This window comes from Genypterus blacodes, unplaced genomic scaffold (genome assembly GCF_046128005.1).
Source record: "Genypterus blacodes isolate CSIRO-AG114 ecotype Tasmania unplaced genomic scaffold, CSIRO-AGI_Gbla_v1 ptg000156l_1, whole genome shotgun sequence".
In the NCBI taxonomy this organism is placed as follows: domain Eukaryota; kingdom Metazoa; phylum Chordata; class Actinopteri; order Ophidiiformes; family Ophidiidae; genus Genypterus; species Genypterus blacodes.
Window position 1 is genome coordinate 8,327,527 of NW_027466957.1, and position 25,626 is coordinate 8,353,152.

The 25,626-nt window shown below is 40.5% G+C and overlaps 6 protein-coding genes across 7 annotated transcripts; 1 reads left to right on the plus strand and 5 right to left on the minus strand.

Moving 5' to 3' along the window:
- Window positions 1-458: 458 nt before the first annotated feature.
- pabpc1l (poly(A) binding protein, cytoplasmic 1-like) lies at window positions 459-6,976 on the minus strand. The gene is made up of 16 exons (XM_076167242.1): window positions 6,861-6,976; window positions 6,079-6,283; window positions 5,146-5,339; window positions 4,805-4,920; window positions 4,450-4,589; window positions 4,130-4,224; window positions 3,821-3,958; window positions 3,480-3,575; window positions 3,012-3,272; window positions 2,780-2,867; window positions 2,583-2,696; window positions 2,337-2,473; window positions 1,954-2,062; window positions 1,734-1,864; window positions 815-903; window positions 459-538 (listed from the first exon to the last, which is right to left on the minus strand). Exons 2-15 carry the CDS (start codon window positions 6,269-6,271, stop codon window positions 841-843), a joined length of 1,875 nt encoding a protein of 624 aa, XP_076023357.1. The 5' UTR covers window positions 6,272-6,283; window positions 6,861-6,976; the 3' UTR covers window positions 459-538; window positions 815-840.
- A 247-nt stretch (window positions 6,977-7,223) lies between these two features.
- Window positions 7,224-11,943, minus strand: LOC143013044 (14-3-3 protein beta/alpha-1). The gene is made up of 6 exons (XM_076166478.1): window positions 11,784-11,943; window positions 10,418-10,719; window positions 10,183-10,306; window positions 9,862-10,025; window positions 9,146-9,241; window positions 7,224-9,036 (listed from the first exon to the last, which is right to left on the minus strand). The coding sequence occupies exons 2-6, from the start codon at window positions 10,709-10,711 to the stop codon at window positions 8,980-8,982; spliced, it is 735 nt and encodes a 244-aa protein (XP_076022593.1). The 5' UTR covers window positions 10,712-10,719; window positions 11,784-11,943; the 3' UTR covers window positions 7,224-8,979.
- A 2,035-nt stretch (window positions 11,944-13,978) lies between these two features.
- ognb (osteoglycin, paralog b) lies at window positions 13,979-16,179 on the plus strand. The gene is made up of 6 exons (XM_076167107.1): window positions 13,979-14,137; window positions 14,296-14,362; window positions 14,599-14,763; window positions 14,853-15,055; window positions 15,153-15,245; window positions 15,421-16,179. The coding sequence occupies exons 1-6, from the start codon at window positions 14,063-14,065 to the stop codon at window positions 15,589-15,591; spliced, it is 774 nt and encodes a 257-aa protein (XP_076023222.1). The 5' UTR covers window positions 13,979-14,062; the 3' UTR covers window positions 15,592-16,179.
- uqcc5 (ubiquinol-cytochrome c reductase complex assembly factor 5) lies at window positions 16,180-17,658 on the minus strand. Its single transcript, XM_076167108.1, has 2 exons — window positions 17,358-17,658; window positions 16,180-16,434 (listed from the first exon to the last, which is right to left on the minus strand). Exons 1-2 carry the CDS (start codon window positions 17,509-17,511, stop codon window positions 16,343-16,345), a joined length of 246 nt encoding a protein of 81 aa, XP_076023223.1. The 5' UTR covers window positions 17,512-17,658; the 3' UTR covers window positions 16,180-16,342.
- A 1,260-nt stretch (window positions 17,659-18,918) lies between these two features.
- On the minus strand, window positions 18,919-21,043 carry kctd6b (potassium channel tetramerization domain containing 6b). Of its 2 annotated transcripts, XM_076167179.1 has the most exons (3): window positions 20,899-21,043; window positions 19,995-20,097; window positions 18,919-19,801 (listed from the first exon to the last, which is right to left on the minus strand). In XM_076167179.1, the coding sequence occupies exons 2-3, from the start codon at window positions 20,019-20,021 to the stop codon at window positions 19,115-19,117; spliced, it is 714 nt and encodes a 237-aa protein (XP_076023294.1). In that variant the 5' UTR covers window positions 20,022-20,097; window positions 20,899-21,043; the 3' UTR covers window positions 18,919-19,114. The 2 variants fall into 2 exon arrangements, with proteins under 2 accessions (XP_076023294.1, XP_076023295.1); XM_076167180.1 differs by lacking the exon at window positions 19,995-20,097.
- A 1,198-nt stretch (window positions 21,044-22,241) lies between these two features.
- abhd6b (abhydrolase domain containing 6, acylglycerol lipase b) lies at window positions 22,242-24,912 on the minus strand. Its single transcript, XM_076166264.1, has 8 exons — window positions 24,788-24,912; window positions 24,397-24,553; window positions 23,691-23,804; window positions 23,479-23,611; window positions 23,125-23,282; window positions 22,703-22,757; window positions 22,489-22,589; window positions 22,242-22,424 (listed from the first exon to the last, which is right to left on the minus strand). The coding sequence occupies exons 1-8, from the start codon at window positions 24,910-24,912 to the stop codon at window positions 22,242-22,244; spliced, it is 1,026 nt and encodes a 341-aa protein (XP_076022379.1).
- Between the last annotated feature and the right edge of the window lie 714 nt (window positions 24,913-25,626).

Below are 25,626 nucleotides of genomic sequence, written 5' to 3' on the forward strand. Positions count from 1 at the left end.
GCCTCTTTATAAATGATCATTTTCAAACAGTGAATAAAGTGTCAGGGCTTGCAGCGCCAACTGTCCTGTCTACTGAAATGCTGTTTCATGTTTACCTCCTCAAATTAAAGTTTTGCCCTAACTGCAGCTTAAGACAGTCATAGCACCGATCCTTAATACAACTAAATGTGTCAACCGCATACTTTATCTTATGCATCAATCTAAAAGTGTCTAAAAATTTATTGGGAATCTAAACAGGCTAATCCGACATGTTTACCAGCTGAACCCTTGGACCTCTTAGTTTTCACAAAGTAGAAATAACATTTGGCAATAAAAGGGAGACATTCTGTAAAACATTCATTCTAAATAGATGTTGCATATGTATAACAAATGACACCAGGCAGGTTTAATGCATATACTACACTTTATCTTTTAACAGAAGGTGCTACAATAACAGAATTGCTTTAATTTTTGGAATGTCGGTTTACAATCCAAAGAACCGTTTGTTTTCTAAATTTTACAGATTTTTCTCCTTCACCAGTTGACAAGTCATGGACATCTGGGAAAAGATTAAATAATGAATCTTTTGGTATAACATGAAACATCCACTTCAGCACTTTCCTGCCAAGCAGGAATCTCCAGTCTTTCTCAAATTCTGTCCCATTACAAGCTTCTGCTGGCAACAGAACATTGTAATGTCTGTTTAAAACTTGTACTGACCCAATGCAGAAGGTGATCTCCAATATCATGTATACAATTTGTCTTAACCTCCAAATTCAACTCAAATCTCCACAAATCCTGTAAATTATCTATGGAAATAGAAGTTGTTGCTGACCTGAACCTTGTTGTATCCTGGATTCTTCACTTTTTAGGAGAGCATTCTTTTCCTTGGTGAGCTTGCAGGACAGCAATTGCTTCATCCACCTGACAAAAGTAGAGGGGAAATGGAAATTTGATAATTCCATTCCACCAGCCTCTCATCTGGATTGTAATTCCTACAATTTCCTCCAAACATGGCAGAAGCATTATGTAAGGCTCCAGCTTGTGCAAACGCTGCCTTTTATGTAATTTACATCTTTTTCACTTTTAATGTATGTTTTAAAAGAAAACATTAAAGAAATTATGCAAATTATAATAGTGGGAGACAGTAATCGTGATTGGATAACATGATGTCATGAATGTTGTTAGGTATTAATGACAACACACATGAATGAGAATCATGAATGATGTCACACAAATGTGACATCATTGAAGGGCTCCAAGGGCGCTTTGCTCTAGTTGGACCAAGTTTGCCGAAAATAAATTCACAATATGACAGCCATGACATGTCCTCCATATACAGGCAGTCCCCGAGTTACCAATAGCCAACTTACACACACCCCCTTACTTACTGACCTCCATAAAGCCTATTAAAAATAATTGAGTAACATACAACGTACCACTACATTGGACTAAAGAACAGGTGGACTACCGGTGTGAATTATGCCCAGAACACTGCGTTTTCAACAGTTCGTCAGCCCAAGATAAACCTGAAGCATGCAAATACTGATGTATGCGATGCGTTTGATTAATTGATTAGATGTGAACCGTACACAACCGTTCCAACTTGTATACAAATTGGACTTAAAGACAGACCAAAAAATGTAACCGGGGGATTGCATGTAATTGAGCAAAGCTTGATGTTCTATTATGACTTATGACTACGACGAGAGAGCTATAGTAAGATTACTTAATGACCTGGTTGTTAATTATACCTTAGAATGCAGGGACTCGGGTGACTCCAGCATATGTAACAGCTCCGAGTTGTCAATCTCCAGCAGCATTCCAGTGATTTTTCCAGCCAGGTTTGGATGAAGGCCATGGATCAGTGGATACAATCGCTCGCCTGGTATGACAGCATAGAGACTATATTAATCACCTCCAATACTCGTCATCGCTCTATAAAAGATGAAAAACAATCCAGTGTTGCTGCACCCAGAAGCTGTTTCTGATCCATGAGTGGAGCTGCAGCCAGCATGGAGGCAGTGAGGGGCTCGTGGCCTTGAATGAGCACTGGCTGCTCCATTACAGATGGAGGCAGAACCTAAACAAAAACATGAAAAGACACAACATTCCAATGGCTACTTTTTCCAGTTTCCAGCAATTCCACTGAAAATGTAGAATGGAATGAGTCAATTAAATCATGTAGGCTAAAATTCTGGACAAAGCTTTTACAGCCCATATCAATGTTTCATATGCAGCTCTACCACCCAACAATTAAAACAATAGAACCTATACAACAACGAACAATAGAGACATCTTTAAATACAATGATAAACTCAAAAATTGTAAATGCAATGCAGAGTTTCTCCACTCACCTGTAGCCTTGTAATAGGTGCAGGTACAGAAATGACCTGCTGGTGGTTCCTCACTGCTGATGAGTACTTGTACTGGCTGCCTCGGACCCCAGCAGACGCGTCAGTACGACCCCCGGCGGTCTGGGTCCCAATGTTGGCTGAATGAAAGGCGGATGTGATAGGACTCATGTAAATGACACAATTTGGAATGTTGGGGTAGTACGTCACTTTCTCTCGGCATCATGCACACCTGAGTATCGTACTTACTTGTCTTTTGTGCAGAACTTACAATGCGTGGCGCTTGGGTAGAGGCCTGTCTCACTGTGGCAATGGATGCACGCCGGGGGATATTAGGACCACCAAACTGTGGTGGGTAGGGGCCTAAAAAAATGGGAGACTATACTGTACGTTGACAACACAGACGGACGTAGAGATTACACAAAACGGGACAACGTTCCATTTACCTTGTGGTCTAGGTGGCTGTGCAGGCCAACGGGGCACTGGTCTCATGTTGCTGACTGCACTGTGGTTATAGAAGGGTCGAGTAGGTGGCTGGGAGAAAAGTGTAGGGCAACAGGGCATGATAGTCTGAGTGATAGTACGTAGACTTCTTCTAGTTCAAACATTACAGAACAAAAGTAATTCAAATAACAGCCAGTCCCTATTCTTGTGGCACCATTTGAACTCCCTGCCTACCTGTGGTACAGTCATGTAGTATCCAGCCTGCTGGTACGAGTCGATGATGGGGCTGGTCATGGTCCTCATAGTAGCAAGTCGCTGCATGTACTTGTTGGTGAGAATGGCTTTGCGCTCCTCCCTCCGCTGAGCCAGAGCCACATACAGAGGCTTGGTGGCAATGATTCTCCCGTTCATCTCTGTCACCGCTTTGGTCGCTTCCTCGGGTGACGAGAAGCACACAAAGCCAAAGCCTTTGCTTTGGATGCCATCTGTCATAACCTAAATGAAATGAAGCGTGTTGCAAAAACTAGTGTGAGCAGTCCAAGCACCGTCACTTTGAGAGGATGAATTAGGGAAGAAAAGGTTTAATTGTGTTGTTTTATTGAGGTTAGGGTAAGGGCCCAACTGAGCCATATACAACTATAATGGTTATAATTACCAAAGCCAATTTTAATGAAAGCAGCCCAACTCAGTTCAGTACTTTACCTTGGCACTAGTGATGGTACCATATGGGGCAAACTCCTTCCGGAGTCTCTCATCATCTATGCTGTCGTCCAAGTTCTTCACATATAAATTCACCCCCTAGAAACCAAAAAGAAACGCTTATCCGCCATTTTGCATGTGAAGCAGGTTAATAAATACATTTTAAAATCAAAATAAATGAACACAGACTCAACACTCAATTAACTACATTACTTTGGTCTCTTCTGCTGCTGTTGAAACTAATCTGGTAGAAGATCATACAACTGACTGATTCCTACAGTGGAATACAGCTGCATAAACAAACCGTATGGTCATCAAAATCACAGCAGTTCTTCTAAATGCACCTGATAGCGTTGGATGCGATCCTGTTTAATCTGGTCAAACTTGCGCTTCAGCTCTCCCTGGCGTTCCAGCCTCTTCTGAGCCCGTCCTGCATAGAGTACTTTCCCATTCAGCTCCTTCCCGTTCATTTCGTCCACTGCCTGCGAAATACAGCCGTCATTTCAGCGGTAACATGTCACAGGAGGAAGTCACCACAAGCCATAACACACCTGTAACGGTAGTTGATTAAATATGTAATGATAGAAACAGACGTGATCATCTGGAGCCGCGTCGAATCCAACTTGAGTGATGAAGCTTTGGCACAGCCTTACCTTTTGAGCGTCCTCGTGGTTAGCATAGTTTACAAAGCCAAATCCACGGGAATGGCCTCGTTCATCTCTCATCACCCGCACGCTCAGAGTCCTTCCTGAAAGTTTGCACACAAATCAAACTAGCTGGTGCGGTGTGTGTGTACAACTGACAGATGAGACCTATAATTACATTTACAGGGTAATCTATTCTATTTTTCTATTCAAACCCATGTCCATGCAGGTTAGGACTCGCTTTATGCAGCAAAAGCAGGTCTCACATCAAACTTGACGCTTAGAGCAACAGAAATAAGCCAAAGAACTGGAAAATAATGTTTTACTACCAAATGCAGCAAAGACTTCCTTCAGTTTTTCATCCGTGTAGTCTTCGCCAAAGTTTTTGACGTACACGTTGGTGAACTTCATGGATTTGGAGCCAAACTCCGACTCTCTCTCTTTGCGGGACTTGAAGTGGCCAACGAAGCTTGACGACGAGACGAAATGGGGAAGTGACAATGAGATATAATGGACGATAGGCTTTGTAAAACAGAACATATTGTAGTTTTCTGGGGGGATATATTGGAATCCTTTCGAGCTCGTCTGTAAACGCCTAAACATGTACGCCTAAATGACGTGAAACACATGCATGCATTGTTTAACACTTTGACACTGATTGGTCAAAGCATGTGGTTAACTTACACTTTCCTGTCGTTCAGCAGCATCCCATTCATGGTTTCAATGGCACGGTTTGCAGCCTCTTGAGTCTCAAAATGAACAAAGCCGTAGCCTTTGGATCCTTTCTCATCACAAACGACCTACACACACATATTGGATTGGACCCTGGGCAGTTTCAGTGAGTATGAACCCGATTACGTCATAATCTCTTTAGATCGAGCTGTCCTGTTCTCATCGATGCCAAAAACAAAGACTCAAATACAGGCAGTTAAGACATGTAGGAGGTGACAAAACCTGGCAAGTAGCAAGCAAAACAGTCATGCAAATACGCCATGATCCCTCTCACAGGAGCCTCACCAGCTTACCTTGCAGGACAAAATATTCCCAAAGGCCGAGAAGGTATCATAGAGTGCTTTGTTGTCAATGGACTCATCCATGTTTTTGATGAAGATGTTGCCCACGCCAGACTTCCTCAGTCCCGGATCGCGCTGAGACCACATTATACGGATGGGGTTACCCTTGATGACATCATAGTTCATGGTATCGAGGGCACACTCGGCTACAACACACAGACAAGTCCATTAAGAGGCGCATCGAAAAATCTTAACATCCACATTCAAGTCAGTAAGGTGACATCATCGCTCCCTGGGTGGTTGTACTTGGGAGATTTGGATGTGTTGCTGGGATTTCTGCAGATGGTTTCATGATCACATTTTCACATGTCTACTGAGTGAACACATGTTTCTCCTTCCGTGTTATTACTCACCACATCCTTTCTCACAGCATTACCATCCACCAAGTATATTTGTACATCCACACACACACGTGCCTCACTTCAACTGCCAAAAGCAGCACTACAGTTTAGAGTAATACAAGATCCTGACTCAATACAAGATCCTGACTCATGATCATATGGTCTCCTGAACCCAATAACCCAATCTGAGTGTGATCAGCAGCTGTGGTTTATTAATACACAGCTACGGTTTACACACTGAAGCCAGATCTGTCAGTGGAAATGACCTAATTGCCACTAGAGGTCACTATCTTTGCTTCAAAACATAAACATTCTCAATAATAGATAATATTAGTCATTATAGCAGTATTATTTCAACATATTCATATTTCACATGTACCAGCCAATAGAGTGATTTTAAAATATGTCAATTAAGTTTTAAAGCAAGGGGACGTTTTAAATGACAATCTGAAAAGGTTGATCATTTCCTCAGGGGGAAACCACAGGATGACATAGGTGTAACACTGAACATGTGCTTTGGTGCTTTCTGACCAGACTACTTTACCATCGGCTGGTTGTTGGAAGTTAATGTAGGCATATCCCAGAGATCTGCGAGTGATGATGTCACGGCACACGCGGATTGACATGATGGGCCCAGCAGGAGAGAACTTCTGGTAAAGCATGGCCTCTGTGACATCAACATGGAGGTCCCCAACATACAGAGAGCTAAGAGGGTACGAGGGTCCTGTACTGTTCATCTTGAGCAACAACTACACCAGAAAAGAAGAAAAATCAGTTCAGATTATTCAGACAGAACAGTGTTGGCGGCACACACGCTTTGTTTTCACGATTTTCATCACCGACATAGATTGCAAATCTTTATGACTTTAAATGGCCGGAAACAGATGGGCGTTCACATTTTGCAAATTGCACGTGCAGGCATTTGTTTGCAAACGCTCAAGAAAATCTTAACTGTGTAACTTTGTCCATATGGTTAAGATTGTAATGTGAGAGATGAACTCGCAAATGTTCACTGCGTGCTTGCTTTACACCATAAACGTATCTCCATTTGTCAGACAGCATCTGCTAATTAAAAGAGTTAAATGCTTTGGTGGCGCAAAATGTAGTTGAACGTCGCATAAATTCGCATTAACCAAGAGTTTCCACAGGTCTCACGTTAACCCAAAACATCAACAGTCGCTTAATCTCGTTTAACATCACAAACAATACACCTCCAGCTAATTTGCCGAGATTAACAACACCCGGCAACAAAAACACCACAAAAGTGTCAGTATCGATGTCAACTAAAGAATCCACCCCAAGCCCATTGAAATTGACATTACTTACAGCTTTTAAATGACAAATATCTGATGAAGGCAAGTTTTAATTTTCAGTTGCTGGAGTCGCTCAAAATGCGCGCAGGGATTTCTTTTAATTATCGCCGCAGGACACCTGCCTGTCACCTCCGCTCCATTTCTAAATTAGCTGAAATGGTAGCGGTCCACTAAGTGATTGATTTCGCCCTCCGCGAAAGAAAGTAGTTCAGTCTGATGCGAGTTTGTTGGCGCCCCCTGGTGATGAAGGCGCGACATAACCCCAGTGGCAGCGCTTCCCAGTTTGATTTCGCTCCTTTCGTCCCCGTGACCTCGATGACTGAATCTTATTTAGAACATATTCATTTTTAATAAAGATGAAGACATATTTTGCCTGTTATCTTAAACGAAACTTTATTTCACTGAATGGTCTTTGACACTTTCCTATTTCTTACATGTATAATGAAACTAGAATGGTTTTAAGATACATAAACACAAAGCTAGAGTAACACCAACCATTGTTTATCTCCATTTCATCATTGCTAGAGCTATTCTAAATTTTCACAACCACGTGTGTGCACTGGGTAATAACAGACTGTTACAGAAGCAAATTTTAGCCAGAAGACTTGTCAGTAAAAACAAAGCAAGTTGAGATACCTGATATACAGACAGGCTTCGTTCCACATTCACTAACTGCATTTTCATCAAGCATAATGATAAACTGACATTTTTTTCAACAGATTATGTCATTTCATTTGAGCATCGTAAGAGTAAACAGACTGTCAGCTATAATGTGGAATGGTGTCTTCAACTACAATATGTGGAATGTAGTGGTGATACATGGTATTGTGACACTGAGCTTCTTTCCAAGGTGATGGGATTGACTTCCCAGTTTGCCTCATCAATATAAATCTAATCCGAGGCCGTTACTCATATAAACCATCTTTAAACAGCAGCATTGCACCTTATTAGAGACTGAAGTCAGGATTTACCAAATTAAATTTGTCTGGACTAACTTCTTCTTTCTGAAATGCCTCAAACACAAAGAATACAGCTTCTGCCGCCTAAATAAAAATACAAGATGTTGCAAGAGAAAGCCAGGCACGAATACTTTGGAGAAAACAACCGCTTTAAAGAGGAATATTTTGCAAGCAGGTTTGATACAGTGTGGTAAGACATTTTCAATTAACATCAATAAAAGATTACTTCAGGTTTTACATACAGATGATAGTCAATCTGGCAAAATACATGGAACCACATTTAAGCACATACAATTTTCATTGTACTGAGTTTAAGCAGCACCTGAACAGTGAGTAAAACTACAAAGACAAATCAAACTTCAATTCAAAAAAGCACTGTCTTTCCAAAAGCCTAATAACATGGAATGCCTTATGCTTCAGGAACTCTAACATGACAATTTCAGGGGTCCCGTTTAAACTTTACTGTGAATTTGTGAACAAGACCAAGGAGCATTACACCAAGATGTCAGTGTCACAATACAGCCTGCCTCCTTTCTGTATGAGCCCACAGCAGAATTGCAGTTAAATGAATACGGGATTGTACTGTGTCTGGATCTTTCAAAGCAAAACTATTTTTGGGGCTGCTGAAACGAAATGGAACACTTACCATCACAGTGTCTGGTGAAAAATAAACTGCCATTTTAATTACCATACAATATAACCTGTAAATATTATGACAAAACACAAAAAAAAATGTAACAAAACAGGATTAAAAATGCAGGACAATCTAGCTGGGCCAAAGGAATTAAAAGGATAATTCAAATTCACAAGCCCCCGACCTACCACACACATGCACGCTCACACACTCTCTCACACACACACACTCACTCACACACACAGTTTTTCATATCCGTTCACGCTCCCTCTCTCGCGCCATCCACAAGCATACACACTAACACAATAGCAACATGGACTCACTAGCCAGAACAACGTTTCCACAAAGTGACTGAATCCGCTATGAACTGAAAATTACCCTGTCACCTCGCAGTGAACTGAGAGGAGCAAACTGGTTGGTCAGGTGCAATTCAGGCTGCTTGTCATACAGAAGGAGGTGGGGCTGATGGAGTGGAGGGGATGTATATAAGCTGTCTGTGTTTAAGATAAGAGTGTAGGTGGATTAACAGTGCAATTCCATTAGTTTTCCCCTTCACCAGTCTCTCCCTCATCTCCCTGGTTTTCTGATGTCCACAGCTGGAAGGAAGGAAAGAAAGAAAAAGATTGTAATAAGCCTTCTCACATCTGTAATTTCCTATGTAATGTGTCAACCGGAGAAAAGTGGTGTGTGTGGCCCATTACTCACAGTCAGGTTGTCCCTTAGTAGTTGCATGATCAGGGTGCTGTCTTTGTACGAATCCTCATTCAAAGAGTCGAGCTCGGCAATTGCTTCATCAAATGCCTGGAATAAGAAGAAAGAAGATCAACCTGTGCCCTCCGGCTGTAAAGCCTGGCCAAATGATGACATAATCAACAGCAATCATTTCTAGATGAGCACGTTTCGATGAATGAATCAGATACCGGTACAGAGCAAAATTGTGCTCCATAATAATGTGTGTTGCCAAGGCCAACAGATTGTCGTAACAAGGTCAACTTTGGGGTTCAATGTGCCGACAACAGGTTAGATCCAAAATCAAGAGCCTTTTATAATAAATGTATCCATGTTCTGATATCAGTGCCCTCTGTATTTGACCCATCCCAATCCCATTATTGCATCACATTGCTGCATTGTATCAAAATTGCTGCATTGCACTGTTGTCACCCAACACATTGTTCTTGATGTACTATGTGCATTTAGCCTTATTCAGCATTATTAAGACAACTGCTTTTAAAGTTGACATTTAGTGATATAAAGTATGTTTTTCATACTAGTTGTGTTCTTTTCAGTTGTTCGACTGCGGTCTGGAGTAACTATCATTTCACCCCCTTTACAAATTCGTATTGTGAAACTACAAAACAATTTGGATCGTGTGCTGATACTATGTAAAAAAAAACAAATCAGTATAACTCAAACTAACACACCCCCTTGGCCAGGCTGCAGGCCCTGTCTGGGTTGTTGAGGATTTCATAGTAGAAGACTGAGAAGTTGAGGGCCAGGCCGAGCCTGATGGGATGTGTTGGCTGCATCTTGTTGGTGCTGATATCAAAAGCATCCTGGTACGCCTTCTGGGAATTATCCACTGTACCTGTAGCAACATCAACACAAATGTATACAAGTATGTTATTTGCGATGCAATGACATCATACGCTGTCTATTACACATCATCTTAGCTGTTTATTCAAGTCTTTTAACTGAGCCCTTCAAAATAGAACATTAGAATGGAAATCATCTTTCCTACTCACCCATCTTGTTATCCCCAGATGCGACCTCGGACAGGTATCTGAAGTAATCACCCTTCATTTTCAGATAGAACACCTTGCTATCAGGAGCGGTTGCATTACTAATGAGATGCGTCTCCAGAAGCTCCTGAAAACGATACGCAAGTGATTGAGATGTTCAGCGATGTGATGAAGATGCCATGATGTCACCAGAAGAGAACAGTCAACAAAGTCTAAACGTGTCAACGGAATACGTTACCAGCACATCCTGGCAAATGTCCTGCAGCTCCTTTTCGATCTTCTCCCTGTATTCTTTTGCCATCTGCTGTTTTTTGTCATTGCCCTCAGTTTTCTGCTCGATGCTGGAGATGACACGCCAGGATGAGCGGCGTGCTCCGACCACATTCTTGTAGGCGACAGAGAGAAGGTTCCGCTCTTCATTGGAGAGTTCTCCACCTTGCTCTGTCACCTCTTTCATAGCGGTCGCCATGTCATCGTAGCGTTCAGCCTGCTCAGCAAGCTTGGCCTTCTGTACCAGTTCGTTCTTGTCCATTTTCTGGACTGGAAAAGACAAAAACAACAAGAACACAGTATTAGGATGAGGTGATAGAAACAAGGGCAACCATTACACCTGACTGTACACCAGGGCCATCAGGTCTTGTTGGGATGCTTTGAATTGTGAAAAGATATATTTTCCTTTGGTGGAGCAGTTTTGTGCAGAGACTTGGTCAGGATAATAACTGGACCTTAACGGAAGCTGATAATAGGCAATGCGAATTGGGCCTCTTAGCAAGTGGGTCAACCCATACATCAACTAGCTAACGTTAGCATAATCCGCTAATACTGTAAATGGACGCTCTCTCGTGTAATACTACATACTTGCGCCTGAAAGAGGTCTAGGTCAACTTAGTTAACCACTAACTGCTATAATAATGTATATTTTGACGCACGGCGCTTCAAAACGTTCCTTTGATATTGCTATATAAGCGACGAAGCTTCCGTGGGTCCGGTTGGCAGGCCGTCTTTGATGCTAGCCGACGATACAGGCTAACCTCGCTGACATTAGCTGCTCAGATTTTTGATTCGTCATCAATATTTATATCGGTAACGTAAATAGTTATACCACACGGGATTTCTTCGTGATTTAATCGCGATAACGTCAAGAAAAATCGCTCCACAATTCCGCAGCTCCCCGTCCCGTGTTATGCCCCGCTGTATAATGGTAACGTCAGATTTACTAGGCCAATAAAAGCAACGAGCGACTTTCATTTAGAACATCGGCGCTTGCGGTGCCGCACATCAGTGGTTGACATTTTCTTACAAATATACACATGGTTGAAAAAAATCAAAGTCTGTAACGCGTTCACGTTTTGTAATTAAATTGATTTGGCCCCCCAGCATCGGGGCCGAACTAGGCCGCTGAGCCCGTTAGAACAAAGTGTCATGGAGGCCGAGCGCCGCTTAGCTCGCTAACAAGCTAAAGAGGCTTTCACTAGCCCCAGCGATCCCGTCATACGCTAATACCACAGCTTCTCCCAACAAGGATTGCGCCGTGTAACACCAGGACACGCGTGAAAACGAGTATTCAGTCGCGTTCTCCATACGTGAGACATGATTGCACTCACTATTAGCGACTTTTAATCCTGCTTTTTTTCTCTGGATGATGCAGCCTGCGTCCTCCGTCTGCGCGTATCGTTGAGGGCAGTACCACTTCCGCTACCCTGGCACTTCTGTTTCCTCTCTCCTCCTCAGCACTCTTACCTTACGTAATGTATCTGCAGTTCACATGCTAAATAATATATTCATGAATATGGCAAAATGAACGCGGTTGGCTCACAGCGTCTCTCTCTCTCTCTCTGTGTGTGTGTGTGTGTGTGTTGACAGCACAGCCACAGTTGCATGTTTGGGAAACACTTTGGTTTGTTCCGCAGCATTGGAAGCACAATGCGCTTCTCGTCTTCCAACATAGAAAACATCTGGAGTGCAGGCGACATTAGACAGCAGCATGTAATCTAAAACATTTTGTTTTGTTTTGCCTAAGGCTCAATACAGACGTGGCTAAAAGAAATAAATTGAAACTGACAAAAGTATATAAATATTAAATATGTAAATATTCAATAGAAGTGACACTTTGCTTTTGTATGGAATATTCCATTTTAAATGAAAAATAATATTAAATATAAATATATCATATAATAATATAATATAAATATTAAATAATATAAATAATATTTTGTAGCACAACCTTTTAGGATAGGGTGGGATGTTTATTTAGATAGATGAGTAATTCCGTTGCCACAGTAACAAAGGTACAGAAGCAGAAATACAAGATAAATACCCACAATATATAATATACACACAAGAACCAGTATACACAATAAACAAAATACAAATAATAAACAATGTACACACAATAAACAATATACACACAATAAACAATATACCCACAAGAATACCCACAACCCATGCACACTGTTATGACCTATTGTTAAGTTTGGTTGCTGTTGGTATGAATGTATCATATAACATATCTTTTCAGACAATTGTTACAGTGAAGCACTTTCCGTGTCTCTGTATGAGACCTCTGCTCTTCTTGGCTGGTAGTTTATTATCCTGTTAAAGGGGGCCATGGTTGGTGACTGAGACAAAGCTTTAATCTTGTGCCAGATGCAGCAAAGAAACCCTATAACATAACTGAGCATCCTCCATGGTGTTCTTTTCTTTGAAAGCTTAATTTAGACAACAAAGAGCTGATTTGACTTACCGCACAGCTCTAATTTAGTTTCATCTGTCAAAATGACATTCAGTCACAGGCACTGTGGTTAGTCAACATGCATTTGAGCAAACTGATTCTAGGAAAGAGATTTGTGTTAGATAAATAGCAAAAAAACAAAGGTTCCACATTTAAAATTGTCTCATGGGAATTCAATTTGTAAGGTGTTTTGCTGGTGATTGGTTCCTGGAAGACCTATTACCTTCAAAATAGGACACTATGTTTCAGCAAATCACCTTATCTTTAAAGTACTGAGACTGAGATTTGATTGTTTTCTGAGAGTCTGATAACTTTCTTCAATGTAATGTAATGTTTTTAGGTTGCCACTCAATGCATGTAGGGCTATTTTTACTGCTGTCAACAAATATACAGCATTTTCTGTTTCATCATTTTGTAGTTTCAAAGGCATTAAAGTATAGCTATATACAGGGATTGAAGAGAAGAAGAGTTTGGTTATTATTGAGGAAGGCTAATGTAAGGGGGGATCTGTCAGACTACTTAGAGAGAGGAATGGCCATTCAACAGCAAACGGATGCAGCTGCAGATGTTTTTAATGAAAGCAACCAAGACTGCAGCAATGGCAAACCGTTTTAAAATTCCATTCCTCTCAAAATTATATCCCTGGCTAAAATCGAAACACACTTCTGATACGGGAGGGGCAGTCTCCTAAAGAAACAGTGTATAAACAGGGCATAACTGTAAAGTATAATCACATCATTCAACTGTTTTTAATACTAACACAAGAGCTCATTCTCTCCATCAATTCTCCAACCAGAGCATCACTCCGCTCCTTTACTAACAACAATTCTCTTGTCATTCCAGGAAACCTCAAACAAACAATGCTCAGTGATGAACCACCATCCAAGAATGTAGCTTTGTGTTTAATGTTGTCTACTTATGATCAACAGAGGATGTTTATATCTGTTTGTTACATATGCTGTATATTCAGAAGACCACCAAGACCACAAAGCCATGCAGCATCTATTGAGTTAAAGTTTGTTCCCCTTTCTTGCTCAACAGTTTACTGGCAGCTTTATACAAACTGGATGGAAAATTTTTCTGCTCACATGTACCCCCGATCCCAGCCAAGCACGCAGCACTCTCTTCATAAAGCTTCAGCCACCAGCAACAATGAACCAATGGGCTTTATTTTTTGTGTGTTTTTTTCTCCCCTGGACATTAACTTTTGCAGCAAGCAAGCAAAAGGTAAAATCGGTTTTATGTTTTTACTCTTTATCATAGACGGCAGAAACACACAATATGACTGAGTTGGGAGGAAAACTGCTAAATGCGTCTGCTAAATGACCGTAATGTAATGTAATGTAATGTAAAACTGTGCATTGATCACTTTGTCTTTTTAACAGAGAGACACTGGGACCATTCCTGACCATGGTGTTCCTGAAGACACAACAGTTGATCCAAACGCTAAAGGTAATGCTTGTTTGCTTGTTTGAACAAATAAAAGTTAACGACAATCAATTCAAAGCTGCTTATGTCCAATTTACTGAGGCACTGTTTCAGATATGTGAATGCAACTCCAGCCTATGTTATGTAATGACGGGACTGTGCAAGCACAAGAAGTGTATTGTAAGATGCACAATGACATCATGGAGACTAATTGGTAAGAGTAAGAACACTCTTAGAAAAATGAAAGAATCTGATTTCAGATATGCCTACATGCCTTCTGTGCGTTTGCCTGACGGGGTCCGTTTACTGTGAGGAGGTGTCCCCTGAAATGTCGGCTGTCCCAGCACTGCCAAAGGAAACAACCTATCTGTACGCCCGATTCAACAAAATCACAAAAATAAGCAACAAAGACTTTGCAGACATGGGTAAATAAAAGTCAATTAGTTCAAGTCAACTTATTCCCATCTTCAAAGATCATGTTTCATGCTTTCCCCTCTTTTTCATCTTTTTCCAGTCACATTAAAAAGAATCGATCTTAGTGGAAATCTTATTGCTGAGATAGAAGATGGAGCTTTTTCCAAACTTACCAATCTGGAGGAGCTCACACTTGCAGAAAACAGGCTGACAAAACTTCCCATGCTGCCCACCAAGCTAGTATCCTTCAATGCCAATTTCAACAGGCTTAAAACCCAGGGTGTGAAGGCAACTGCTTTTAAAGTAAGTCTGCTCTTTGACATTGTGATATTGCAGAACTGTGTTACAAATGAGCAGCTTCATCCAAGGTTGATGACAATTGTTTTTTTTTTCGTCCCAGAAACTCACTAGACTGGCCTACCTTTACCTTGGCAACAATGAACTGACAGCAGTACCACACCTTCCGGAATCTCTTCGTGTTGTGCACCTGCATGTAAGTTCATTTGCTTTAACCCTTAACACAGTGACTGAGACAAAACAATTTTTGGGATTTTCTCCACAAATGTGAAGAGATTGTGCATATTTTGTCTGTCTGCATTAAATAAAGTGTGGTAGAAGGTTTGGGTCCAATTACGTCTCCTTGAATCTGTGTCCTTTTTCTCCCTCAGAACAACAAAATCAAAACAATAACAGATGAGACGTTCTGCAAAGGCAACACGAGTCGTTACCTCCGACCCAACATTGACACAGTGAGACTGGACGGCAACCCCCTCATGCTGTCTCTTTACCCTAACAGCTTCATCTGTATGCATTCTCTCCCTATTGGACATTATCACTGAAATAACCAATGCTTTTACCACAGTTATACATTATGGGGAAGCTCAGTATAAAGTGAATGAGTACAGAGCACTCGTATTAAGATAATAAACGAGTTATCTTCACAATTTTGTTCCCATGTAACCCTTTTATATACACTCAGTAAAACATCCAACTCAAGTCTTAATATTTCCAATAGTGGACTTCAGTATTTGAACTAGACGTGGGTGGACATGCAAGTCCACCGAGGCTGCAGTTTGAGAAACAAAGAGCCAAAGAGAAGAAACAGCTTTTTGTGGTTTTGTCAGTCCAAACTGCCAGTGTTAACAAATCTGTTCAGACTCAGTTCAGAATGTTATTAAAAAACGTTTTATTTTTTACTTCTGCTCTCTTCCATGGTGTTCTGTTGCATATTCAAGAATCACTGTGTCATTGTCAAATAAACTGTGATATCTTGGTATGATTATTGTGAGCAAATGTAAATGAAAATAAATACTGTATAGTTATAGTAGTAATACTGTAGATGCTTTCCATTTGTAATCTCCCACGCCTTTGTTATCGTCCTTAAACGTAAGACCACATTTACAATAAAGCCTGCATTTTGGAACTGATTTCTCTGTCCATCTTTCACTTTTTATTAACACATGGACTTTTGTTGTCGTCTCTGAAGCATAGTTCAATGCTGTAGGGTCCATTCCAGTCCAATGGAAACAAGCAAGTGTCCAAGAATTTGTCCATGGATGACACATGTGAGGCCAGGCACCCCATGATCATTCACTTGGCTGCAGGCTCAGTGAGAACTATCAGGCCATCTGCTACCTTACTCTGATACTCCCGCTCCGACTGTTTTCTCCTGTAGACATCATCTAGGGGGAAAGAGAGAGAAGAAACCGAATAACAGTAACACAAAACTTCAATATGTGAGTGAGTACACAAAGAGAAGACTTTTTTTCCAAGTCTGGTGGCATATTTATCTAACTATTCTCTACTTATTTAATATGAATCCAATAAGAACATGACAGGTCAGGCAGAGAGCTTGTAGTGGGGTTGTTTTTGTAGTGTGACAAGAGTTTACCTCCTCCCTGTCCTCATTCACACATGTCTTCATTACATTTTTAATCATAGTCATCATAAAATCAATGCCAAGGCACTGATTTAAAAAACACTGACTGGGTTGACTCCAAACATCTGACTGTAATATTTTCCTTTGGTAAACAACCATTTTCCCTGTTCTGCTTACTTTTCCATACTTTCTACTGGCAGTTGGGCAGAGGGAAAAGATCGGAAAATTTGAGGATATATCTGGGAAGTCATCTGAGGTGCTCTGTCTCAGTTTAGTGTCGGGTGGAAACCCACTTACACCCATGTGTTATATTAGTGGTTTATTCTGTTAAGATTACTATTTACGTATGTTTTATATTACACATATCTATAAAATGTCAACAATGGTGACATAGGGCTGTGTGATAACAGTGATGTCATCAAATACCCCTGTTTTGTTAAAATATGAAAACCAAACTTTACAATTCAATTCAATTTACAATTAACGAAACAAAAAAGCTACAAATCCTCACTAGCAATCAATTATTCTAAAAACTGTGAAATTAAAATTCAAAGATTTTGCGCACCAACCAGGAAGTACGTAAAATGTTTTGAGGAAATGAATGAAATCGAGAGCTGCCACTGCACGCGACCCATGAACCGTTACACACTAACATAGTAAATGAGTCGTGTGTGTTCAAAATAAGGCTTTAGTGCCGAAGTGAACGCGTTTGTCATTTGCACTCACAGAATGTCTCCTGTCCTATCCGCACGTTTATCATGATCCACTCCATGACGCCTCCGACGCAAAAAAAGATCGGAAGGAACCTGTACGTCCCAAACCGACGCTTACCCGGCACGAGACTCAGAAGATACTGCACGTTTTTACGCCTTTTAAACATGTTTGACGGGTGTCGTGTGTCAGCCGCAGAACAAGCTCCAATGTGGGGAGTAAACACTTCCAAGCGTGGACCTCCAGTTGTCCTTTAGAGCGGCGAGATAGCAAGGCGCGCTCGTTCTGTAATGCCGTCTTAAACCAAGTGGGCGGCGTTCCTATCAAGGCCGGCAGGAGAATCACGGGGAGGTTGACCCTGGAGTAAAAATACGCGCACCCAGGAACTGACTTAAATCGTAACATCCGGTTGTGTAAGCTTGTTTTTTTTTTCGTGTAAACATTTTATTATTCAATTTAGTTAATCAAAAGTAAATAACACATTCCTTATTTGCAATGCTCATTTGTGATTCCCCCCAAAAAACAAGGTTATGGAGGCAGAAAAAAGAGACTACCGAGATATTTCATTATTTCAAAGTATTTATTAATTTCTACCTAATCAATCATCTTTTACTTAATGCTCATGTACTTTCTATTGGGATTTTTTTTTTAAAAAGGCACAAAATAGGGCACCAGCTGGAAGCTAAACAATGCTGCATGAGGCTGCACCACTATACAAACAAAGTTTCCAGAGTAAAATGAGGTCATAGGCTATATTGGTTCATGTAGTAATTTCTTAAAATAAACAATGCTAGAAAACAAGTAGTTCAAGAAATTAAACCTTTTATTCCCTTCATCTATATTTTATCTGTTCCAATCTTTGCTCAGTGTTAGTAGTATGCATATTAATGTTTAATTAAGCAGTAAGTTATATAGGCAGCTTAGTGTGTGTGTTTTAAGTAAATGCTCCCTTTGAGGGCTGAGAGTCTGAAACCTACAGAAGAGAGCAATCTGTCACTGAAGGCTCATCTCAGTCATCCGGCTGGTAACCATGGCTGCTATCTACACATTTGGCATTTGACCTAGTTCAGCACCTATCCCGCTCACGTGATTTGCACCAAGGTTCTGGACAGCTGCGAGGCAAGTCTCAATGATTAGGTGTAAAAGAAAGTCAACCAAAGTCATAAATTAATGACTGACAAATAGACAAAAGTGTTTATTTGGCTGTGATCACCGATACATCACTGTTGGTGATCCTTAAAGTGTTAAACACACAGAGCCAATACATAAACATAGACAAGACACATGCAACAATAGTACCGTACAAAGAGATAAAGAGCTAAATGTGTCTAATTTTACTATCTAATGTGGTCACGGAGGAAAAACCTGGACTTCAGTCAAAAAGTACTAGATGGACGTGAATATTTGTTGTCTGTGCATTAGTTTAACAATTACATTTAGTCTTTTACCTTCTAGGTGGTCATCTACATTTACATCACACGTGTATCTGTTTACAATTACTCCTGGTATAAACAGGGTCAAAGTTGAAGGGTACTGGAAAGTTAAATAAATATTGTACCCATTTTTGGCATTAGGACTAAAATGCAGTTTTAGTCCTAATCAGTATTAATGTGAAGACTTGGACCGTGTATCTCATGTACTGTACCACACCGACAAAACCAAGACAAAATCATGATTAGTGATACATCTCCAAAATGTACAGAGGTCAAATTTGTTCCATTTTTATTTGCGACTTGTGCAATATCACGACAAACCGACTGTGCCGCTGTCGCTCAGTCTTCAACTTTGTGAGCTGGTCTACAGAAAGTCCAGTGATGCTCTACGGTGTTCTCATTGGCTCGCTCGCTCATGTGATGGACACGCGTGTTCCTAATGGTGAAGCCTTGTTTCATGATGTAGTCCATGAGGTGAACCCTTAGGGCCACCTCTTGATGATAGTCACACGGTCCGAAGGTGAAGGACACTTGGCAGTCTCTGGTGTCCATCATGTGTTTGTTCCATTTGGTGAAGTTATTGGAAATGCCCTCCAGCAGACCGTGCACCTTAGTCGTTATGGTTAACTGGGTGATGATTACAGCGACCGGGTTCGAATACTTTGACAGTTTCCGCGTGCTAGAGAGCTCCACTACCTGCTCAAAGATGTCGGGAGGATATAGCGGTTTGGGATCACTAAGGCACAGGATCAAAGGTTCTATTTGATAAAAGTCAGCTTCTTTCCTGAGGAGGTCCGTCTCTGTGAAGTCTACGGGAAGAGTGAGCTCGGACGTCCGCAGGAAGTTCAGGATGTACCGGAATAGCGTCCCGTCGCGGTCGATGAAGTAATTCCCTTGAGAATCGCGAGTTGTGGGGAAATCTCCCCGGAACATGGCGCCCAGCATGGAGTCCGGATAGCGCTGCAAGGTGGATAAGCTGGTGGTGTACATGTGGCCTCCCACGTTCAAGGTTACGGGAGTACTCATCTACGGAACAGAGATCAAAGCAGAGGTAAGGAACGGTACGTCTTCATGAAGAGAAAGAAAAGTATCTGCACACGGGGACACGGCAACAGCTTTGATATCAAGCAGGAAGCAGACACATCGTTCATTCACATCTTTATCACCAGCAACATCTGACATGGCTCTCATTCTGGACGGAGGTGAAGCCATCTCTTACCCTATGGCCCCAGTCTCCATTATCCATTTGTAGAAGAAATACCCACTTGGTCAGAACCAAAACACAGGCGTAACAGATATGATCTACTTTATCTCAATATCACCTGTGAACAGAAAGAGTCACATTACACACTATACACACAGAATGGTGTATTTTTTCACCCATAGATTTAGCAAAATGTGAGAATATAGATATCTTTTTAGTATTTGGGTATTGAATCAATTTATGATTATGTGTATTTTTGTCTTAATGATAAAGATTGATGAAGAAAGTCGATATTTGATGCATTTAGATTAGAGCTCCTGTGTGATAAAGCACCAGTCAGTGTCAGTGTGGTGCAGACTGAGGTAAAACAACGCATACTGATCAGGAGCAGACCGGATTCATGCATAATTATCACGTCTTGAACATCAGATGAAGCCGCAGCCAAACCCGGAGACGCATACACACTTTAAAACTACTAAACTGAACAAACACAAAAGAGGAATAGCAACCACACCAAGAGCAAACTGTCCCCATCTTGATTAATGCTAATAATGCTAATGTTTGCTCACACTAGCAATCTCACCTCAGCGGCATTTCACTGCTTCTTTGCAGGCAAGCGAGCGGAGCTATTAAGCAACACAATGCGTTTCCATTTCATATCAGTCAAGTTTGAAAGACACAAACCAGCTTTAACCAGTGGAATAATTCACAATTGTGCAAAAAAGAAGAGTATGAGCCGCCTAAAGCGATGCAAGGTTTTAGCCTGCTAGCTTTAGGTTAGCTGGTAGCTCGTAGGCTAGTTCTCGCTCAGCTCAGCTAGTTAGATGGTGAGTAAGGTTGAACCCAGGCAGCTGTTTAAACACACTTGGCCCTGAATAATCTGTACGGGAATTAAATATGAATTCAGCTAAATTCTTACTTCCTGTCTTGTGTTGTTGTAGTTTTAATCCAGTAACTTGGTGTCTGTGATGGATGGTGCAGACAGCCGTTCATGGATGTTTGCCGCTGGATCGTCTGCGGTAAAACTGCGCACATGAATGGATGAAGGGAGGCGGTCCGGCTGCAAGAACACACACTTCTGCACGATCAACACGCACACGCACGCACGCACGCACACACACACACATCCGAGGATATTACACCACGCACAACAGTATTTACTTAGATCAAACACACGCAAGATCGAGATCTTTCTAATTGGTAACAGTGAGGAAAGAGGAACACTGGAGGTGCTAATACATTCACCTTTAACCTTCAGCAAACACATCAATCTGCCTGCTTTTGTCATCTGAAACAGATCAAATGAGAGGTTTCATCTGCAGACTACAAGTTCAATAGTACAATTTAGAATTTATTTTAAGGAGAACCAGAAGAACTCTGCACATTAATTTCTCATGTTCTCAGATTCTTACTTCATTAGCTACAGAGCAGACTTTAAAGTGCTTCTGTAAGGTTATTCACCCCTTGATGGTTTAAGGACAAAATACATTTCTAAATATTAAGTCTCTCCTTTAAGCGAAATATGAGACAATGGGTCCCTGGGCACAGATCAACTCCAAGTGCCTTACACACAAACATTGATCTACTCCAAATTATTTACAGTGACAATCCGATATGATCCTTTCTAGTAAATAGATAAGTAGTTTAATTAATTACAGCACAAATACAGCACATCAATTAAAGCCAAAAGACTACAACTGACCATTTATCACAAGAATTGCACAAATCAGTGACCTCACCTGGATCGCAATACATCAAAAATAATAATAAATACTTACACAGTCCGCTCACCAATAATAGTAATACAATCACAACAAATATCATACAATACAGGACTTTTATTTATGTAATTTTTCAGTTAATGGACATTTTGTACCATACAGAGAGAGAAGTATATCATAGCCAAACACATACATCCAATACATAATACAGACTTTCTTAAATTGGAAAAGACAACTCCAACAAAATAGTGAGACCTATAAGCATTAAAATACACTATTTAAAAAAAAGCTTATAAATGAAAACAAATAGCAACACTGGCTCCTTTTATGAATCTGTTGACAGTTTGATGTGTGTGTACCTACCAAATAAAATCATTAAAATTAGAAACATTATTAGAAAGATAAAAGATCATGTAATGTAAGTCGCTTTGGATAAAAGCGTCTGCCAAATGATCGTAATGTAATGTATGTAATGTGTCTCTATTGCTAAAGATGAAACATTAGATCTAAATGTGCCAGAACAAAAATCAAAGGCTTTATTCTATGAAGACTTCTTGGCTCTGCCCCCCTTGGCATCTTGCTGCGAGATGATGAACTCCAGCATGAGTTTTGCTGTCCGACATGGCCTCTCCATGACCACAGAGTGACCACAGTTCTCCAGCAGGTCCACTCTGCACCCTGGTAAGGTCTCTGCAATGACTTTGGCTCCAGAGGCATCCACCACCTGTTCAAAGTTACAGGTTACAAGTTGGTAGAGTCAGAGAATTACCAGAACTATCCAACCTTACCTGGTCTCGTTTCCCCCAAATCACTTGTAAAGGTGCAGTGATCAGGTGTAAGTGATCCTGTAAGGCATATCTTGAGTTTTCACCAACAATCTCCATAAAAACTAATAGAAAAGAAAATGTTTGTTTTTGCCAAGTTTTGTTTTTGCCAAAATGGACTGTATTGTTAACTATATTATAAAAGAAATAGATAGAATAAATATCTGTTATAACCAACCGTCTTGGTAAAAGTTGTTGTGAGGTTCCCGGACATCTACCAATCCTTGAAGAATCTATTCAATGAAAGAAAACATATAAATAATGATTTAAATGAAAAAATTATATAACTAACATAAATGGTAACATTTTATTTATTTTCTTTCTGTTTATTGTGTATTTTCATTTCATGATTGGAGTGTGATTTAATAAAAATCAGTTGTTTATTATTTCAAAATTGAACTTCAATTTCACTTCAACTTTACTTACATGCAGTATCTTCCAATGATGATTTAAGCTGATTATTATATTATTATTATCAATTATTTATTTTGACCCACAAATATTAGTTGTTGCTCACTCAGTTCACTAAAAAGGTAAATACAGATGATGTGCAGAAAGAGGCAAATTGGCAATGCTTTCAATTACAAGTATTGACCTGACCTGATGAGGGATCTTGAAGCGAACGTGGGAACAAAGTCTGAACATGTCCTCCATCTCTTCAGGTGTAGTGGGGATCAATGGGACACTTAATGTGTAGTTACTATGCTCCAGGTCTGCTAGATGATTGTCAAATTTGGTCTCACATGGGTGCCTTATACCTAAGGGTTAACATTCATATTTGCTGGTGAGAAATTGGAGATGCATGCTCATATATTGTTTACATTTGTTATGCGCCTTCATTTTTAGATTCTTATTATTCTCAATTCATACAATTGACACATACATACATGCTTGATAAGGTGTCAAGGTAGTGGACATACACACAGACTCACACACAGATACAAAGTGACTGACCATCTGGACAAATGAGAGTCATGCTACAGATTTCTGAGGGATAGTTGGCTGCGTAAACCCCTGCTATGTTTCCTCCCATGGAGGTTCCAACCAGATGGAAACATTTCCTGTTTAAGCGAATGGCTTCTACAAACTGAAAAAAATATGTAACAAAGTCAGCTTTTGAGTTGGATGACCAGGTGAGTAACCTGTATGTTTATATGTCGTTGTACCTGATGGATCCTTGTGACCTGCCCCTGGATGGAATAATCATCTGTGTGGGTGCGCGTTGTTCCTTCATGACCAGGCATATCCACACACACGATGTGCAGGTGTTTGGGTAGATACTAATGAGCATAGTGGAGATAAAACACAGGTAAACATTAAAACATTTGAGTGCTTCACTGTTGTGTAAACTTTCATAATGTGCAGATGTGGCTGCAGTGTTGGTATCCTTAAAATAAAACCCCTCAAAAACCTACTATTGTCTCTGAAATAAGTTGAACCTGACAAAAGTTATTGACATCCACAATGTTTTATTCCACATTTAATAGAACTGACACTTTGCTTTTGGTTTTGGATGTATCATCATCAATAATAAAACAAATGGCCTGGACAAAATTATTGATACCCCTTAAAAGTGATCAAAAGTGATTGTACACTTTTCTTTCATTAGTATCAAATGTGGAGTAAATGCCAGTTACTTTGGTCAGTTTCAACTTATCTCAGAAACAAAATTGTGTTTATTGCTTTCATTTTAACCATGCCACAATATTATTCATTTTATGTTTACTGATCGGTTCAAACCCACTGCCTACTGCATATCAAATATCAGCATCAGCCTAAAATCATCAAACAATGTTTGGTGTTTGAAACAAGCCACAGTGATAACGTGTCGATTTCAAGCATCTGTAGTGTTTGTGTTGCAGATCTCCTGACCTTGACGACAGTGAGCCACATGTCTTTGTGGGCTGAGAAGCTGTGCAGCATTAAGATAGACGGCCTCATCCCAGGTTTTCCTCTGTAGGAATAGCAGAAGCGATAACCGCCACAGTCGGCGTACCGTACCTGTAGGCCAAGAGTCCTTCTCCAGTACCTGCAGAGGATATGGCACAGTAGCTCAGATACACACAAATATGTGAATATTCTTATTTATGTCTTGTATGGAGGTCATGTTATTTCTGACAAAACACAGTTAAATCAACAGCCAGCTTGCTGCTGATGAAAACTAATTTATTTCTAATATGTGGGACAACTATCTTCTCTTCACCATCAATGACATCATTAAGCCATAGAGATAAGGACAGCACAACAACAACATCAACCTTACCAGTAATACACTTTAATGAGTGCTGAAGGCCAGAGAAGGAAGGAAAACACAAAACCCAGAATGGGAATCGCCAACGTTCCCCCAGCAATGATGAACAGGTTTGTCATGTCTAGATCAGCGGCCATGGCTGTATGAACATACATGTTACACATGAGGCAGCAGTCAGCATCCAAACATCTCTGTTATGTTCTACACCTGACCACTCCGATAAACTGCTGAGATATTGTGTGTGTGTAGATTTTCATGTACAATAATAGCATTTACTCATGCTTTCCTTCATGTCATGAAAATATATCATACTATATCCTATACATAATTTTTCACTCACCTACTTCCTTTTGTCACAGGCAGGCACTTGTGCTTCAAAAATGGTCCTGTTAATTAGTTTGAATGCATGCAGATACTATGTGTGACTTGCATCTGTTGTTTATGTCGAAAGTATATATATTTCCTCTGATTAATGATAAAATCGGACAAAAAGTGGCGAGTCGGAGTCCCGGCGCTGGATAAGCACATTGATTTTGAGCATCATTGGGGGAAAGCAGGTCACTGCATGATTCGATCAATCTTTTAAAGTGAACATACAAGCAGGCATTGTTCCAGACTGAATGAAACCAAGGCATTATGCTGCGTATGTGTGTAAGTAATGTGATTAAAACATACCTAAAATTATACTGGCCAGTGTTACAGCTTGTTATTTGTCTATCTCCTCGAGCACAAAGCTGAATACCAAAGCAGTTACTGCCAAAGTGTGTGACAGGCCGATTCATGAAATGTGTTCCAGCAACATGAAACCTCTCCCATGAGCTTTAGGATTCATGTAAGACGCAAATATATTC

What these genes read in the sequence shown, in the direction of transcription:
- abhd6b (XM_076166264.1), bottom strand. Translation starts at nt 24,912, where the DNA reads ATGGCCGCTGATCTAGACATGACAAACCTGTTCATCATTGCTGGGGGA. An exon ending in GACTCTCATTTGTCCAGATG is followed by an intron (nt 23,283 to 23,478) that starts GTCAGTCACTTT and finishes GTTAACCCTTAG; the next exon opens with GTATAAGGCACCCATGTGAG. An exon ending in TTTGGGGGAAACGAGACCAG is followed by an intron (nt 22,425 to 22,488) that starts GTAAGGTTGGAT and finishes AACTTTGAACAG; the next exon opens with GTGGTGGATGCCTCTGGAGC.
- kctd6b (XM_076167179.1), bottom strand. Translation starts at nt 20,021, where the DNA reads ATGGATAATGGAGACTGGGGCCATAGG. An exon ending in ATGGAGACTGGGGCCATAGG is followed by an intron (nt 19,802 to 19,994) that starts GTAAGAGATGGC and finishes TCTGTTCCGTAG; the next exon opens with ATGAGTACTCCCGTAACCTT.
- pabpc1l (XM_076167242.1), bottom strand. Translation starts at nt 6,271, where the DNA reads ATGAACAGTACAGGACCCTCGTACCCTCTTAGCTCTCTGTATGTTGGG. An exon ending in ACCACGAGGACGCTCAAAAG is followed by an intron (nt 3,959 to 4,129) that starts GTAAGGCTGTGC and finishes TGTATTTCGCAG; the next exon opens with GCAGTGGACGAAATGAACGG. An exon ending in ATCGCATCCAACGCTATCAG is followed by an intron (nt 3,576 to 3,820) that starts GTGCATTTAGAA and finishes TTTGGTTTCTAG; the next exon opens with GGGGTGAATTTATATGTGAA.
- LOC143013044 (XM_076166478.1), bottom strand. Translation starts at nt 10,711, where the DNA reads ATGGACAAGAACGAACTGGTACAGAAGGCCAAGCTTGCTGAGCAGGCT. An exon ending in ATCTGGGGATAACAAGATGG is followed by an intron (nt 10,026 to 10,182) that starts GTGAGTAGGAAA and finishes ATGTTGCTACAG; the next exon opens with GTACAGTGGATAATTCCCAG. An exon ending in TACTAAGGGACAACCTGACT is followed by an intron (nt 9,037 to 9,145) that starts GTGAGTAATGGG and finishes CCTTCCTTCCAG; the next exon opens with CTGTGGACATCAGAAAACCA.
- ognb (XM_076167107.1), top strand. Translation starts at nt 14,063, where the DNA reads ATGAACCAATGGGCTTTATTTTTTGTGTGTTTTTTTCTCCCCTGGACA. An exon ending in AGTTGATCCAAACGCTAAAG is followed by an intron (nt 14,363 to 14,598) that starts GTAATGCTTGTT and finishes ATCTGATTTCAG; the next exon opens with ATATGCCTACATGCCTTCTG. An exon ending in TTCGTGTTGTGCACCTGCAT is followed by an intron (nt 15,246 to 15,420) that starts GTAAGTTCATTT and finishes TTTCTCCCTCAG; the next exon opens with AACAACAAAATCAAAACAAT.
- uqcc5 (XM_076167108.1), bottom strand. Translation starts at nt 17,511, where the DNA reads ATGTTTAAAAGGCGTAAAAACGTGCAGTATCTTCTGAGTCTCGTGCCG. An exon ending in GATAGGACAGGAGACATTCT is followed by an intron (nt 16,435 to 17,357) that starts GTGAGTGCAAAT and finishes CTTTCCCCCTAG; the next exon opens with ATGATGTCTACAGGAGAAAA.